At 41.5% G+C, this 14,691-nt stretch overlaps 1 protein-coding gene across 1 annotated transcript in view; it reads right to left on the reverse strand.

The window, feature by feature from the left end:
* Positions 1 to 9,859, reverse strand: part of CGRRF1 (cell growth regulator with ring finger domain 1) — a 28,177-nt gene extending 18,318 nt beyond the window's left edge. The window contains exon 1 of the mRNA XM_021701473.1: positions 9,724 to 9,859. Within this exon, the coding sequence (XP_021557148.1) occupies positions 9,724 to 9,827 (104 nt within the window). The 5' untranslated portion in view covers positions 9,828 to 9,859. The remainder of the gene's footprint in view (positions 1 to 9,723) is intronic.
* Positions 9,860 to 14,691: the final 4,832 nt, after the last annotated feature.

A 14,691-nucleotide genomic window follows, 5' to 3' on the forward strand; every position in this document is an offset into this window, starting at 1 on the left:
AATTAACAGATGAAATCCAACAATATATTAAAAGGCTAATACATCATGACCTAGTGATGGCTTAGCATAACATTAAAAATTTAATGTAATTCACCATATTAACAGACTGAAAAAGAAAAACCATATGATCATCTCAATACATGCAAAAAAACCACTTGCTAAAATCCAATGTCTAGTCCTGATAAAAACTGTCAGCCAACTAGGAATGTAAAGGAACTTAACCTGGTAAAGGACAGCAATAAATATGTAGAGCTAACATCATACTTTAGGAAAAACTGCTTTCCTCCTAAAATCAGGAACAAGACATTTAATAGCTATGTGTCCTCAAGCAATTGCTCAACCTCTGTGTAACAGGTTTCCGGACGGGAACAGGGCTTGGCACTACATAAGTGCTAGCAATGATAATGCTGATCTGGAGTAGACATAGGGGGTGGCAGAAGAGCTAGAGAGAAAGAACAAATCCAGTAATTTCTCCTTTTTGAACCTCAGAATCAGTTACCCCGCAGCTTCTGTATCCACTGCCCAACATTGCCCCAGTGCCTTTTAGCGGTTAGGTCAGGAATGTGAAATGGTAAGACACATGATACAATCTTCCCACAAGAGCCATAAGATAACACCTTCTTCTTCTTTCCTTCATCCCGTGGAGTGAAAAAAACAAAGCGAGAAAACACCATTCTGTGCTATACATACTCATTCTATTTCCTGGCCCCTTCATCATTTTAATTCTCCCTACCATCCCCTACCCCTTTTTCTTTCTTTACCCCCACTGCCTGGCTCCTTACACCCACATTACCAGCAGTAAACACTGGAATCAGAGCTCATTGTGTTCAGGTCTACTGTAGGTTCAAGCATTATATTTCAGATACTTTATCATGTTGTACCTAAAAATTTCAATTAAAGAATCTTTAAAGGTGTAGGAGCCAGAAACCCAAAAAGCAGGGCTTTGAAGAAATATCTGGAAGCAGCCTGTTGTGAGCACGGAATTCCTTTACAATATGCTTTATTTATTGTGTGTCAACTATACTTCAATAAATTAATTTTCAAGAAATATTTTTTCTTTATTTATTCCATGATATATCTGGTTTTAATATAAAAAGTATTATTTCTCCAAATCTTTATATAAAATCAGTGTTGTAGGAAGATATGCCATATCTGTTCTGTGGTTTTGAATACACCTCAGAATGGAACAAATAATTTGAGATATAAAGTTTTGCTTCTTTTTAAACATGCTTATCCAAGGCTGCTTGGCCCAGCATCATATCAAGAGCTGCCAAAACACACCTATTATTAAAAGAAACTCATCTCCCTAGATTTTTTAATTTCTCTGCCTCATGCTTACTCTTGGGTCTGCATTTTCAAATAGCCTCACGTCCTTGATTTGAGTCAAATACATCTTTTAAAATTGGTATTATGGATCATTCTAAACCCTTGGCCTTTTTATGCTATATAACCTTTTTACCGTGAAGGATAACATACAGAAAAGTACACAAAACATAGTTCAATGAATTAGAAAGTAATTGGTATTCGGGTTAAGAACCCAAACAATATTCTCAGAAAGTCTCTTGTGTCGCCTTCCCTCTCCACTATCTTGACTTCAATTACTGTAATTTAGTGTACTTGTTTCTGAATTGTTATATAAGTGGAAGGATGCTGTGTATACTTTTATTTCCTGTTTTACAGCTTTATGCTTGCAGATTCATCCATGCAGCTATACTTAGCACATTTCTGTGGCTGTATAGTATTTTATTGTACAATAAATGTGCTGTAACTTGCTTACACGTTCTACTCTTAACGGACATTTAACTTGTCCCCACATTTTGGCCATAATGAATAATGCCTATACAAACATTTTCATATAAGGCAGTTGGTGCGCATGCGTATACCTGCATTTTTGTTAGGTCCACACATGCTGAGCATGGTATTTCTCGGCCATAAGGTCTGTGCTTCTTCACCTTCAGTGGGTAATGCTAACAAATGTTCTACGGGGTAGTATCAATTTACACTCCCATGTTCCCCTTGCGCCAAATCCTTGCCAAAACCTTATTAGCCACCTGGTAGGTATGTGGTGGCACTGCGTTATGGTTTTAATTTCTATTTCTCAGATGACTGATTATTCTTATTTATAGAAATTCTTTACATGTCCTGAATACAAGCCCTTTGTTGGATATATCTTCACCCGTCCTACGTCTTGCCTTTCACATTCATAATGGTATCTTTTGATGAACAGAGTTCTTAATTTTAACACAGGTATTAACCTTTTCCTTTAAGGTTAATGCTCTTGCTCTTTGGCTTTTCATTACTGGCTTATCTGAATTATGTCCTGACAGTGCCACATTTCTGAATTATGATCTCGGGCATTTTTGCATTCCTGTCCTCGTAAAGGACTTAGCCAGGCATGACTAGAGCGGCCAATGCTGAATCAAGGCTCTGCGTCCATAACTGACTTCACCAGCCCTGTTACCCCGATATCCTTATGCTTTGGGAGAAACAAGGGTTGGGGGAGGGAGGGTATAATTCACTGTGTAATAGAGTGATGTTGCAGTCTGAACACACCTCTTGTCTGAAGCATTATGTTTAATGTAGTCTGAGATCACGTAAGCCGGTTTTGGGGCAGCTGACACACGGATGACTCACGTTGAACTTTCAGCCTAGTATAATCGTAAACCTTTTCACATACCTGACCCAGCATGAACTTGCTCATTTGTGCACAAAAATCCACAACTGCCACAGTTTTAACCTGTTTGATGTGGACCAATATTTCTATCTTTAACATATTACTCAAAAGCCTATATGCAGAGATGACCTGGAATAAGGTTAAAAATTGGAGACTGGTCAAACAGTAATCCATAATTGGTGCTGACAAATGGTTTTGTAAAATCCTGGTAAACAGACCCAGTGACGTGCCTCTGGCCACCATCCTAACATCTGGTCTTTTCCACCTTTTTAATCAAAAACTAGAATAAAGACATTGATGCCCTGTGTATGAGACCATGGCTGATACGACATTACAAGGAATAATAAAATAAAACAGTAAAAGAGAAAACTGACAAATTTTCTTTTCAATCAAATTTCATCTTTATCTTTATCATCTAATCAAAGTCATGTCGGCAACTGTTAGTAATAGAATACCAACTAAATGTTTCTAAACATTCATTACTTTCTTTTATATAAACTTAGTTCCCCTTTTTTCCATAAAGAGAATTTTCTATTCTCTTTCCTTTCCTGATACAATTTTATACTTATTCCTCCTGGATTTTTCTGTAATTCTGGTTTTTCCCATTTCTAAATTGTTTGTTATACTTGTTCATAATGTTTAAACTTCTAGCACAGCAATAATCTGTGGACCTCCAATTCTGACCACATTTTTCTTATTGCCTATATAATATCTTACTCTGCACACACTTCCGAAGCTTCTAATCAGAGGCTGAATTGGTAGACTGGACCTCCTTTCCTTGTGTCTGGAGTCTCATGGAGCTCCTCATAAATAAAGGCTACTTTGAAGCTAAAATTTCAGGCTCAGCAGTACAAGTTTTATTACCCCTTCAGCCTTGAGTTCTCAAGCCAATCAGAAAGCAGACAGGCAGTTGTTAATTTGGGGGGGCCTTCTCTCCAGGGTGATCTCCCAAAGGTGGTCTCACCCAGCTAGCTGGATACTGACACTGGATCAGGATATAAAAACCATTCATGGGGAAACCCTTGGTAGGGGAGGATAGTCTCTGAGGGAACTGCTGTGCTAATGCTATGACTTTGGGAAAATGACTCAGTCTCTAAAATTCTGTGCCTTTACTTGTAAAATGAGGGCTAAAATAAGTGACCTTAAGGCCCTATGAAGGTCTGAGATGTCATTTCTAACAGTTTTGTGTTTTCTTCTAGATTGTTCTAAAAAATTCTTGCCAATGCAAGTGTCAAGTATTGTGTGCTCTAAGCAAATACAAACTAAAGTCATCTTTTCCTAAGGAGGAATCTGTACCTCATCACCAGCGTCATCACACACACAACCTACTGCATTCAACAAGTGAGATGAGGGGGCACCTGGGTGGCTCAGTCAGTTAAACGGCTGCCTTCGGCTCAGGTCATGATCTCAGGGTCCTGGGATCGAGCCCCGCGTCGGGCTCCCTGCTCAGTGGAGAGTCTGCTTCTCCCTCTCCCTCTGCCTGCCTCTCTGCCTACTTGTGCTCTCTCTCTATATCTCTGCCAAATAAATAAATAAAATCTTTAAAAAACAAACAAACAAGTGAGATGAGAAATAGTCAAGGTCAGTGTATCAGGCAGGGTCGGCAGGAGACAGAAGCCACATCTGTTATTTAAACATAAAGAATTTAATACTAATATAAAGAACTGTTAATCAAGTACCAAAGACTGAAAATGCAAGAAGGGGACACTGAGGTATCCTAGCATGAAGCAGTTACTCACTCCTAGGGTGAGGAAACAAAGAGAAGAGTGGGGATTATTACAATTTAGAAGCTTGGATAAGGGATCCCCCAGAGCTGGCATGCAGACTTTTGTGGTAGGAGAGCTGGCCAGCTGGTGCTGATATCTCTGAAGGAGTGCGATAAGGCTCGTTCTAGGTCTGAGGAAAAGTTGTCAGCTAAAATAAACTGCTGCTACTCAGGCCAACTGCCAGGGCAAAGGCCAGTGCTGCAGGAATGCAGACCAGGAAAAGGAAGCAAACTGTTAAGAGGAAGTCCCTTCTTCTTCCTCCAGCCTTCCAGTCTCTTTCTAGCATCCTCTACTGGCAGATTCTAATAGGGAGCAAAGGACAAGAGAAAAATGGTTTACAAAGTCCCATCCCCAGTATTACCAAGCAGAGCACAGAAGAGCATGTTTGCTTCTGAGACACAACAGCCTTTGAGAAAGATCTGGAGGATGACTGATAGTATGTCCTTGTGGCAGCACTGAAGGATACAGGGTCCTTCGTCTAGGGGACCTCACCTCCTCTTTAATCAGACGCTCCAGGTCTGTGGATTGGCTTATATCTGTAAACTGTGTGAAAGGTGGTAACTCTCCATTGTGATGACTCAAGTCAGGTTTCTGGCTCCAGACATGGAGTTTTTCCTTCTATGTAGTTCATGTAGCATTTAGTAGGCTGCCCATCTATTTTATTCCTAGAGACACTATAATGCATTAGCCACTGCCAAAAATCCTTGTAAGCCAAAACATTCTCTGCTTTATCCTCCACTGCCCATTACGGAGCATATGTCCACCTCGACTCCTGTGGGGTGCCACTGGACCTCAAGTCAGGAGCTCCCACCATCATAAACAGCCTACAGAGAACAGAGATTTTCAAGGATACAAGTCTCCTCCCAGCAATTTATTTCTCAGTGCCTTCATGAAAAGTGTATCTTCTGCACAGTCTTAAAGGACACGGGGGGGGGGGGGAGTGTGCAGCTTGCACATAATAAATCCAGTCCAATATTCCTATCTTTCTAAGCCTTCAGATTCCTTCCTCATTATGCCAGGAAAGTTCTAGCACCTCAACCTTATTACATATAGGCCACCACTGAGTCCAAGTTTCAGTCAACCAAATCTGAGTTAATACCTTAGATTCAAAATTTCTTGAGAACACACCCAGATCAATAAATTTTATCTGGGGCACCTGGGTGGCTCAGTTGGTTAAGTATCAGACTCTTGATCTCAGCTCTGGTCTTGATCTCAAGGTCATGAGTTCAAGCCCTGCCTTGGGCTCCACACTGAAGGTGGAGCCTAGTAAAAAATAAATAAAGAAAAGAAAGAAAAGAAATAAATACATTTTATCTGATTTAGTGTTACATTCTATCCTTCCTGGCCTAACCTATTTACAACCCATTCTCACAGATACTGCTCCTTCCCAATGATACAAATTAGTAAAATTTTGCAAATCTTTTAGAGGCTAGGCTCTTTCCAACCAGGTTGGATTTTGTCCCTGTCCTTTGGAGCATGAAGAGATCTGGCCTCATAACAAAAGGTTATAGAGATAGGTCTTGAGTATAGACATCCTCTGCAAAGCAATTACTCTAGGAAAGGTTATTACAGGACCCTCAAGCCAAGGAGGGACAGTTTTTTGGACATGGAAAGCTAAGCAGGCTGCTTCCATGAACAAAGGAGAGTCAGAATGACCGGGGTTTCAAGACTCTCAGTTTTATCCAAGTCAACTTAGATGTTCGCATTCCAAGTCTCAGGGCTCTGGTTCTTTCCACTCGGTGCCCTAAATGAGACATTGACAAGGTTGTGTAATTCTATTACCAGCACAATTAAAACTGTGTTCAATGTTTAGTTCTGTGGCTACATGAAAGAAAGTGCTTTAGAACCCAGACCCTCTCTAATCTCTAAGGGTTGACCTGGGTGTTTTAAGATCTTAGCTTATCATTTTCTTTTTGTAAGGGCTCCAGTGATCTCAGAAGCAACCATCCCACCCATCCCTCAGTCCTTACAGTCAAAAAGTCCTTTAGCCACTAGGTCCCCCAAACACTTCAGAAATCATTTTATCACAATCAATCAAAGGTAGTAATCTGATGAATCGTGATGTCAATACATGCCATGGATTACTAGAATCTTATATCCTGTTGGCAAGGAGCTGAAGATGTGACCAAGGTAATCCCTGAAGCCCATCTTTGAGAGTTTCTCCCCCGAGATCCCAATTATAGTAACAATTTCTTTATTAATACCTTTTATAAGTCCAATCAGGAGACAAAAAACACACCAGTTATTTTAACAGAGGGCATTTAATATGAGTAATTGTTAACCATATGCTAAAGAACTGAAAAAGCTAAAAGCGGACAGTGAGTATCGAAGTAGTACCAGTAGGAAGCAGCTATCACTCCAAAACAGGAATAAAGAGAATTACTACAGCTGAGAAATTTGGAGGAAGGACTGCCATGGAGCTGGGACTCAGATCTGAGGAAAGGGTATTGATATCTTTGAAGGGGTGTGATAGGCTGGTTCTAAGAGAGTTGGGGGCCAACTATTCATGCCAGAGTGAGGCACTATCACTGTGGTGAGACAGACAAGAAAAAGAAGCACACAGGAAGCAGCAAGCCCTTTTGTCCTCTACCCTTCCACTCTCCCTCCCCTGCTGGCAAAGCCTGCTAGGCAGCCAGCTAGCAAAGAAGAAATGTGGTTTAGAGGTTCTGCCCCAGATTCACAAAACAGAATCTAAAGGGGTGCTATGAAGCTGAGGGACAATAGCTTAATAACCTGTAGTCAAGAGGAAGCAGGGAGCAGCTGCAGAGTCAGGGTACCTGATTATCTGAAACTGTTAAAGGATGTGTGGCATTTTGGTCTCCTTTCTGCACAGTGCCTGGCAAATAGCAACAGCTTAATAAATGTGAGCTATTAGAGCTCACGAAACCACCAAGGAGTTAAAGAGAAATACCATACTTCAGTGGCATGATTCTTTGCTATTGCTATTGGGATTCCAATATTCAGATGTTCTTGTTCTTTCTCCACCCCCACACAGTGCAAGCAGACAAGGAGAACAGTAGAAAGAAGCAGTGGGGAAGAAAATTAGAGCAGTGCTGAGGTAATGGCGAAGACACGAAACCAACAGGGATTATATTTTGGGAGGTTAAAAAAAAATGACAGGTGAAAAGCATAGTGGATTCATGGGTTTACCTCCTGTCTGGGTACTATTAGAAAGTTGCTTTTATGAGATCTAGATGGTTTTCTTTGTTTCTACTCAATGTATCTGTTGCCTTGGCTTAGGTTAGCAAATAAACACTAGTAAAAAGTTTATATGGACAAAGTTAACCCAGCTAAAGGGAATGGTTAGATTAGGTTCAAGATAACTGGTTAGGCCCAAATCAGAATGAAAGTGATTGGCACTTACATGGTCTTGGGTCCTCAGCAATGCTTAGCCCAGACTTCCAAAAATTCTACAGGTATCTGGCCTTCCACCCCTCCAAAGTCATACCCAAATGGAGGGGTTATGTGATCATTAAGTTTTCAAAACAAGTCTTAAACTTGGCAGAGCCAGAATTTGAATCTAGGTCTGTCTGACTCCAAAGTGTCTCTTAACCACTACAAACATGAGGTTCCTGACTACACTTACCCACAGATGCCACCATCATTGTCCATCTGGTCCTCACTCATTTTCCTCTTCCCAATATTATAGATAGATATCTAAGGTATCTAATTAGCTGGCCTACAGAAAATTAAAATTTAAGGATATAATGCAATGATCAACGAGTTACCTATTTTCCTGAATGGAGGAAAATTACATTTCTTTAAGAGAATAACCTTAACATTATAGTCATTAAGAAATCTTGTGTTCGGGCACCTGGGTGGCTCAGTTGGTTAAGCGTCTGTCTTCGGCTCAGGTCATGATCCTGGAGTCCAGGGATCGAGTCCCACATCGGGCTCCCTGCTCAGCAGGAGTCTGCTTCTCCCTCTGACCCTCCCCCCGTCTCATGCTCTCTCTCTCATTCTCTCTCTCTCAAATAAATAAATAAAAATCTTTTTAAAAAATTTTTAAAAAAAGAAATCTTGTGTTAAGACTGCTTTACTCACTTAGGCAACCAAGTTGCAAAGTCCAATTACAAACTTTCTTGAAATGAACAATAAACAACAATAAAATCTGAGGTGTCAATAACAAATTGCATAAGACTGGTCTTAATCTTCTCCCACCCACAAACAAGGAATTTTGTGCTCTACAGCAGGCAGGGTGAGGGGCAGTATGGACATATTAAGACTGGGCTTAGTTTTTAAAGATGGCATATAGTTTGAGAAATTAGCAAGGGCTTGTTTCCTTTCTGTAAAGTAATCCTATATATGTGATCAAAGCTTATTTTAAGATTTGTTTTACACAGGCTGGTCTATTCACTAACACGCTTCCTCTGTCCCTCTGCTCATGTTGTATCCCTGAAATGCCTTCTATTCTCTATCATACACACTTAACTTCATTTGTTTCTCAAAATACCGATTCTTCAAAATCCAGCTCTTGTCTCTCTCCGCAATGGATGAATTAGTAAGATGGTTTCAACTAGCCGTATTTATAAGGCTTCTCTAAACATGATACAATGGCTTCTCCTCAAGAGAGAAATTTTAGAATCTCTGAGCTAGAAAAATTGCTCAGGGATTATCTAACAGTCTATTCTCCTTGTCTCCAATGGGTAAACTGCCCCTACCCGTTAATGTAACTTATCTCAAAGGTCTTTTCCAGCTCTAAACTTATGGCTTCATAGTTCTATCGACTAAATATTACTTCAAAAGGTGTGGAATATATCTAGAAACCATTAAATTCCCAAACGGTAACGGAGTTCAGTTAGAAGTTACGCTGAAAGATCTGAGGTCAAGTGCTCGGTTCTGGTCAGAACAACAATCAACTGTGTTTACTGTCCACGTCTGTGCACTGTACCGCCGGTGACTGATTCACTCTGGGCACACAGTAGGCCCCAATCCGGGACAGAAGCCTGCTGGTCAAGCACTCTATCCCAACACCGAGACGAGGCCCTCACTGACCGCTTTATCTCTTAGAAAAAAGCTGGGTAAAATACCTCAATCCGGCACCACCCCCCGATACCCGCCGCGACGGGGACGGCACAGTGATGCAGAGCAGTGATGCAGGTGCACAACGCACCTTGTTTTGCTCCGGGAGCCAGTCGGAGTTCGCGGCACCAGCTCCCCCACAGCCCCAGGCGCGCCAGCTTAGCAGCTCCCCCGGCTCCGATGCCCCCCCCTCCTCCGCTGCTCTCCGCGACCCCACTGCCCCAGCGGTCCGCCCCTTGTTTCTAACCATGGGGCACTTACCATCCCAATACCAGGCCGGTGGTCACGATGAAGCAGGTAAACACCACCGCGATGTAGAAAAGCGGCGAATACTCATACAGCGTTACCAGAAATACCGCAGCCATCAGGATGTCCTAAACTGAGCCGAGCTTCAGCCGCCCAGCCCAGCCCACCCGGCCGGTGTCAAAGCCACTACGGTGCCTCAGAGCTGACAAACTTCGTAGGTACGCACTCGCCCGGGGTTCTAAGGCTAGACGTCAGGGCAACCTCGCCGGCCGCGGGAGCCAGAGTGCCAATCACGACGACGCCTGCAGGGCTCGCCCCGCCCCCCTGCTCCAGTCCCCAGCTATTGGCTTCGCAGAGGGGCGGTGCCCAGACTGGACTCACGGGATTGGTACCCGGAGAGCGTCAGTGTGTCCTAGCGGTCAAGGCTTTTCTGCGGCAAATTCTAAATACGCATAGCGGCTAAATCTGTCCAAGGATCAGGTAAGGTTTTCTGATGACACAGAGAGGAGGCACAGTCCGAAATCCACGTCACAGAGTCTAAATCCCGCATCTTGGATCCGTGGCAAATTTGAGAGGAGGAGAAGAGTCGTCATCTTGGGTTCTACAAAGTGAAGTAACCTCACACCTGCTGTTGTTTTATCTAGAAAAGTTACAGTTAGACACTACGAAAAACCAAAAGGAGTCTGACAAGCAGTTTATACGAAACTTGTCGGCCTTTTCAAGTTGGATATAATGATAAAGGAAAATTAGCATTGCGTATCAAGATTCTCATAGAAGTAAATCAACTGTCCTCCCACATTCCTTTCTTTTGCTCCTCCCCCACCTCCTTCAAATTAGAATTAGATATTTGAACTTTTTTGTATTAATTTTTACTTTAATAATAATTTTAAATATATATATGTGTGTGTGTATATATGTATATGTATGTGTGTGTATATATATATATATATATATATATATATATATATATATGCCTTTAAGAAAGGAGCGAGATGCTCATCCCCATCTCCTCATCCCCATTCAGCCAGCCCCATCAAGGTAGCCTCCCTGGAAGTCCCTCACACCTCCACTGACAGCTCATCGGTTTGGGTTTAGCCCTTGGCCACACGCAGTTACCACAGAGACAGGTAATATAGTCTTTTATTCTGAGCAGCAAATCACTAGTAAAATTAATGTTGGAGAAAGATGAGCTAAATTTGTTCTATGGCTTCACATATCTCTTGGCCAATGACCATGTGTTGTGTACTCTCTGGAGCAGTGCTGTGTAAGCAGCTTGGTTCAACAACATAATTTTTGATAACTACATATATGATTTGTGAAAGTATATAGTTTTTAAAATTATAAACAACACCGCAATGAACATTCTTAAAGCTAAATCATTTCCTTAGGTGAATTCCTAGAGGTGGAACTTTTAGTTCAAAAAGTATGCACATTGTAAGCCTTTAGGGAAACAATGCTTCTCCAGAAATATTATACCGATTTATGCTCCCACCCTTTCATCCGCAGTTTTGTGATCATTTGATACTGTCACTTAAAAAGCTTGGCCAATGGGAAAGGCAGTTTTATTGCAATAAGCAATAGAGTTTTCATAATGAAAACAGGGAATTCCAAGTTAAAGTGGCATATTATACATATGCCTATAATTTTGCTCTCTCCCCAAACTCCACTAAAACTACAGTAAAGGGATGTAAAAAATAAATCAAAAACAAGAAGAGGAAATAACATAACAGAAGCACATATTGGAAGATGGAAAGCAGCTGAACAAGGATAATTCACTAACCAGACCATGAAAGTCAAATCCCAAACCAGCAGTGGAGCAAACTGACTCAACTTGATTCACACTGAAGAATTCTCAAAAAGAACATGAACTATCACAAATTTAACTCAAGCCTTTATTTCCCATTTGGATATCTGATATAACAATTCCAACTTGTCACTTTACTTCCAACACTGATTCTTTCTAACACATAATACATGATACACAGTGCAGGCAAAAATTATTTTTTAACATGTATCCTTTATTTTTAAACATGTTCTATTTCATTCCACCACCCCAAATCCTTGATTGCCATGCTATGTATCCTTGAGGATGAAGTCTTAAGTTCCTTGTTTGACATAGCCATCTCTACATGATCTGACTCCCACTTACTTACTCAGTCACAAAATATTTGTTTTGTGTCAGATATGTGCCAGACACTGTAGAAGGCATTAGGGATACAATAATAAGCCAAAAATGACATATCTCTGTTCTCATGGAATTTATCATCTAATGGAAAAGATAAACATTAATCAAAGAATCTTGAATAAAATATAAAGGCAAAATTATAGTAAGTGCTATTAAAAAGAGGTACATGGAGCTAGAGGGCATATAATGGGAGACTAGTGAAACATAAGGAAGATCAAGAAAATCTTCCCTGAAAAACAGATGATTGAGCTGAGAGCTGATGGAGAGAGATTTACCAGGCAAAGGGACAGGAGGGGAGAAAGCATTTAGGACAGAAGCTCTAGCATGTGCAAAGGCCCTGAGGTGGGAGAAATCATAGCACACCTGAGAAAATGAAAAGCCAATATGACTAAAGCATGGAGAGTGAGGAAGAGCATGCTAGGGGATGAAAAGGAGAGATAGGTAGGGCCCAGACCGTACATGAGTCTTGCTATTTTAACTACTCAACTGTACCCTTAGAGCAATGAGAAGCCACTGATATGATTGAAGAAGGGGCATTTTATGGACTGAATTGTGTCTCCCCAAAATTAATATGCTGAAGTTCTAGTTTCCAATGTGATTGTATTTGGAGATGTAGCCTTTAAAGAAGTAATTAAGGTTAAGTGAAGTCATAAGGGTAGGATGCTAATTCAATAGGAGTAGTGCCCTTATAACAAAAGAGAAACACCAGAGATCACTTTCTCTATGCAGGTGTATACAGAGAAAAGTCTGTGGGAACAGTGAGAAGGCAACCGTCTGCAAATCAAGGAGAGAATTCTTTCCAGAAAGCCGGCTGGCACCTTGATCTTGGACTTCTCACCTCAAGGACTGTGAGAAAATTAACTTCTTTTGTTTTAACCACTTGGTCTGTGGTATTCTATTATGATAGCCAGGCAGACTAATACAGGGAGTGACATTCTGTTTGCATTTTCAATCACTTAGGCTATTGTGTAGAAAACTTATGGGAAGGAGGCTGGGATGGATATAAATGAATATGGGGATATCAATTAACAGATTCTTTAAGAAGTCCAGGTAAGAAGTATTGGTAACTCTGATTAGGATAGTGACGAGGACTTGCAGTGAAGAGGATTATTAGTCAGAAATTATTGCATTTGTAAGTGACAAAACTCGAAACAAAACAGTAAATCACTTGAGATAGAGATGTATTTCCCTTTCAGGCAAAAGTCTGGAGGTAGGTCAATGCAGGACTGATACGGTGCACAGTGCAAGGGAACCAGGCTTCTATTTTGCTCCACGATGTGTAGCCCCCATTCCTAAGGTCGCCTCATGGTTCAAGATGCTTGTTGCAGCTCCAGCCATCATTTCCACATTCTTGCTAGCAGGAAAGAGGACAGAGAGAGAGAATGAGACGATACTTCAGTTTAAGGAAACTCTAAGGAGGCACCACTCATTCCATTGGCCACAACTCAGCCTCATGTCCACCTTTAACTGGAAGGAAGGTTGGAAAATACAGTCTTTGTTCAGGGCAGCCACCTCTGCTGTTGAATACTATCGCTCCTGTTCAAGGTGGTACAGAACCAAATGCAAATCCTCTCTCTCTTATTATTTTTTTTTTTAAGGGAGAGAGAGGGAGGGAGGAGGGTAGAAGGGACAGAGGGAGAGGGAGAGAGAGAATCTTAAGCAGGCTCCACACCCCAGCGAGGAGCTGGACAATGATGTGTGGCTCTATCTAACCCAACACTGAGATCAGGACCAGTGGCTAAATCAAGAGTCTGCTGCTTAACTGACTGGGCCCCCAGGCGCCCCTCCTTGCCTTCTTTGTTAAAGAGAAAGTGGACTACCAATTGCAGTCTTTTCAGCTTCTCCAATATCGTACCTATTTAGATGCTTTACTCCAACCCCTTCCAGCACCAACCCCTTCCCATTCTGAGACTGCAGTCTGAAGGGGAAGCCAGAACCTCAGTACAGTATGGTCTGCTGCACTTAGTCAAGCCCCACCTTATTGCCACGCGCCAGCACACTGGAAGGGAAAGACTTCCCCTCCTTCCCACTCGGCAGATACAGGCCTTCTGTCCTGGCCCCGGTTTCCTCTCCCACATGGCATAGGCTAAATGCATTTTTAATTTTGCCACGGTCTGGATTTTGAAATGTTGGTAGAGCTTTAAAATTTTATAAAACCTTTCTCGGTAGTGTCTGGCTTTTTCTAGATTTACTGTGTTTCTGGGGATTCAAAAATCCTATTTTGGTAGCCAAAAGCTGCTTGCTTTCTTCTGCATTCCTAACATCACAGTTCTATTTATCCTTTGAGGCTTATTCATGCTTCTGACTGACCAAGGAGAAGGTCTCATAAGAGAAATGCAAGCAAATATTAATGTGTTTTTAAAAATTATTATCTGCATTGCACAATTTTCTTGGCGCTGTTAACCCTTTCATTTTATATGGTCTTTCTTTTTTTTTTTTTAAAGATTTTATTTATTTATTTGACAGAGACAGACACAGCGAGAGAGGGAACACAAGCAGGGGGAGTGGGAGAAGGAGAAGCAGGCTTCCCTCTGAGCAGGGAGCCCGATGTGGGGCTCGATCCCAGGACCCTGGGATCATGACCTGAGCCCAAGGCAGACGCTTAACGACTGAGCCACCCAGGCGCCCCTTATATGGTCTTTCTATAGCCTACATTATTTCTTGGAAGGGCAAATTTATGTCTATTGTGAAGACACCAGTAGAAACATAATAAGCATCATAACTCTGAGTTTCAAACTTTGAGACAACTATTGCCCAACAGACCTGAATGAGTGTGCAATTGGGTATAATCCCATAGA

Source organism: Neomonachus schauinslandi, chromosome 9, assembly GCF_002201575.2.
Source record: "Neomonachus schauinslandi chromosome 9, ASM220157v2, whole genome shotgun sequence".
Lineage (NCBI taxonomy): Eukaryota > Metazoa > Chordata > Mammalia > Carnivora > Phocidae > Neomonachus > Neomonachus schauinslandi.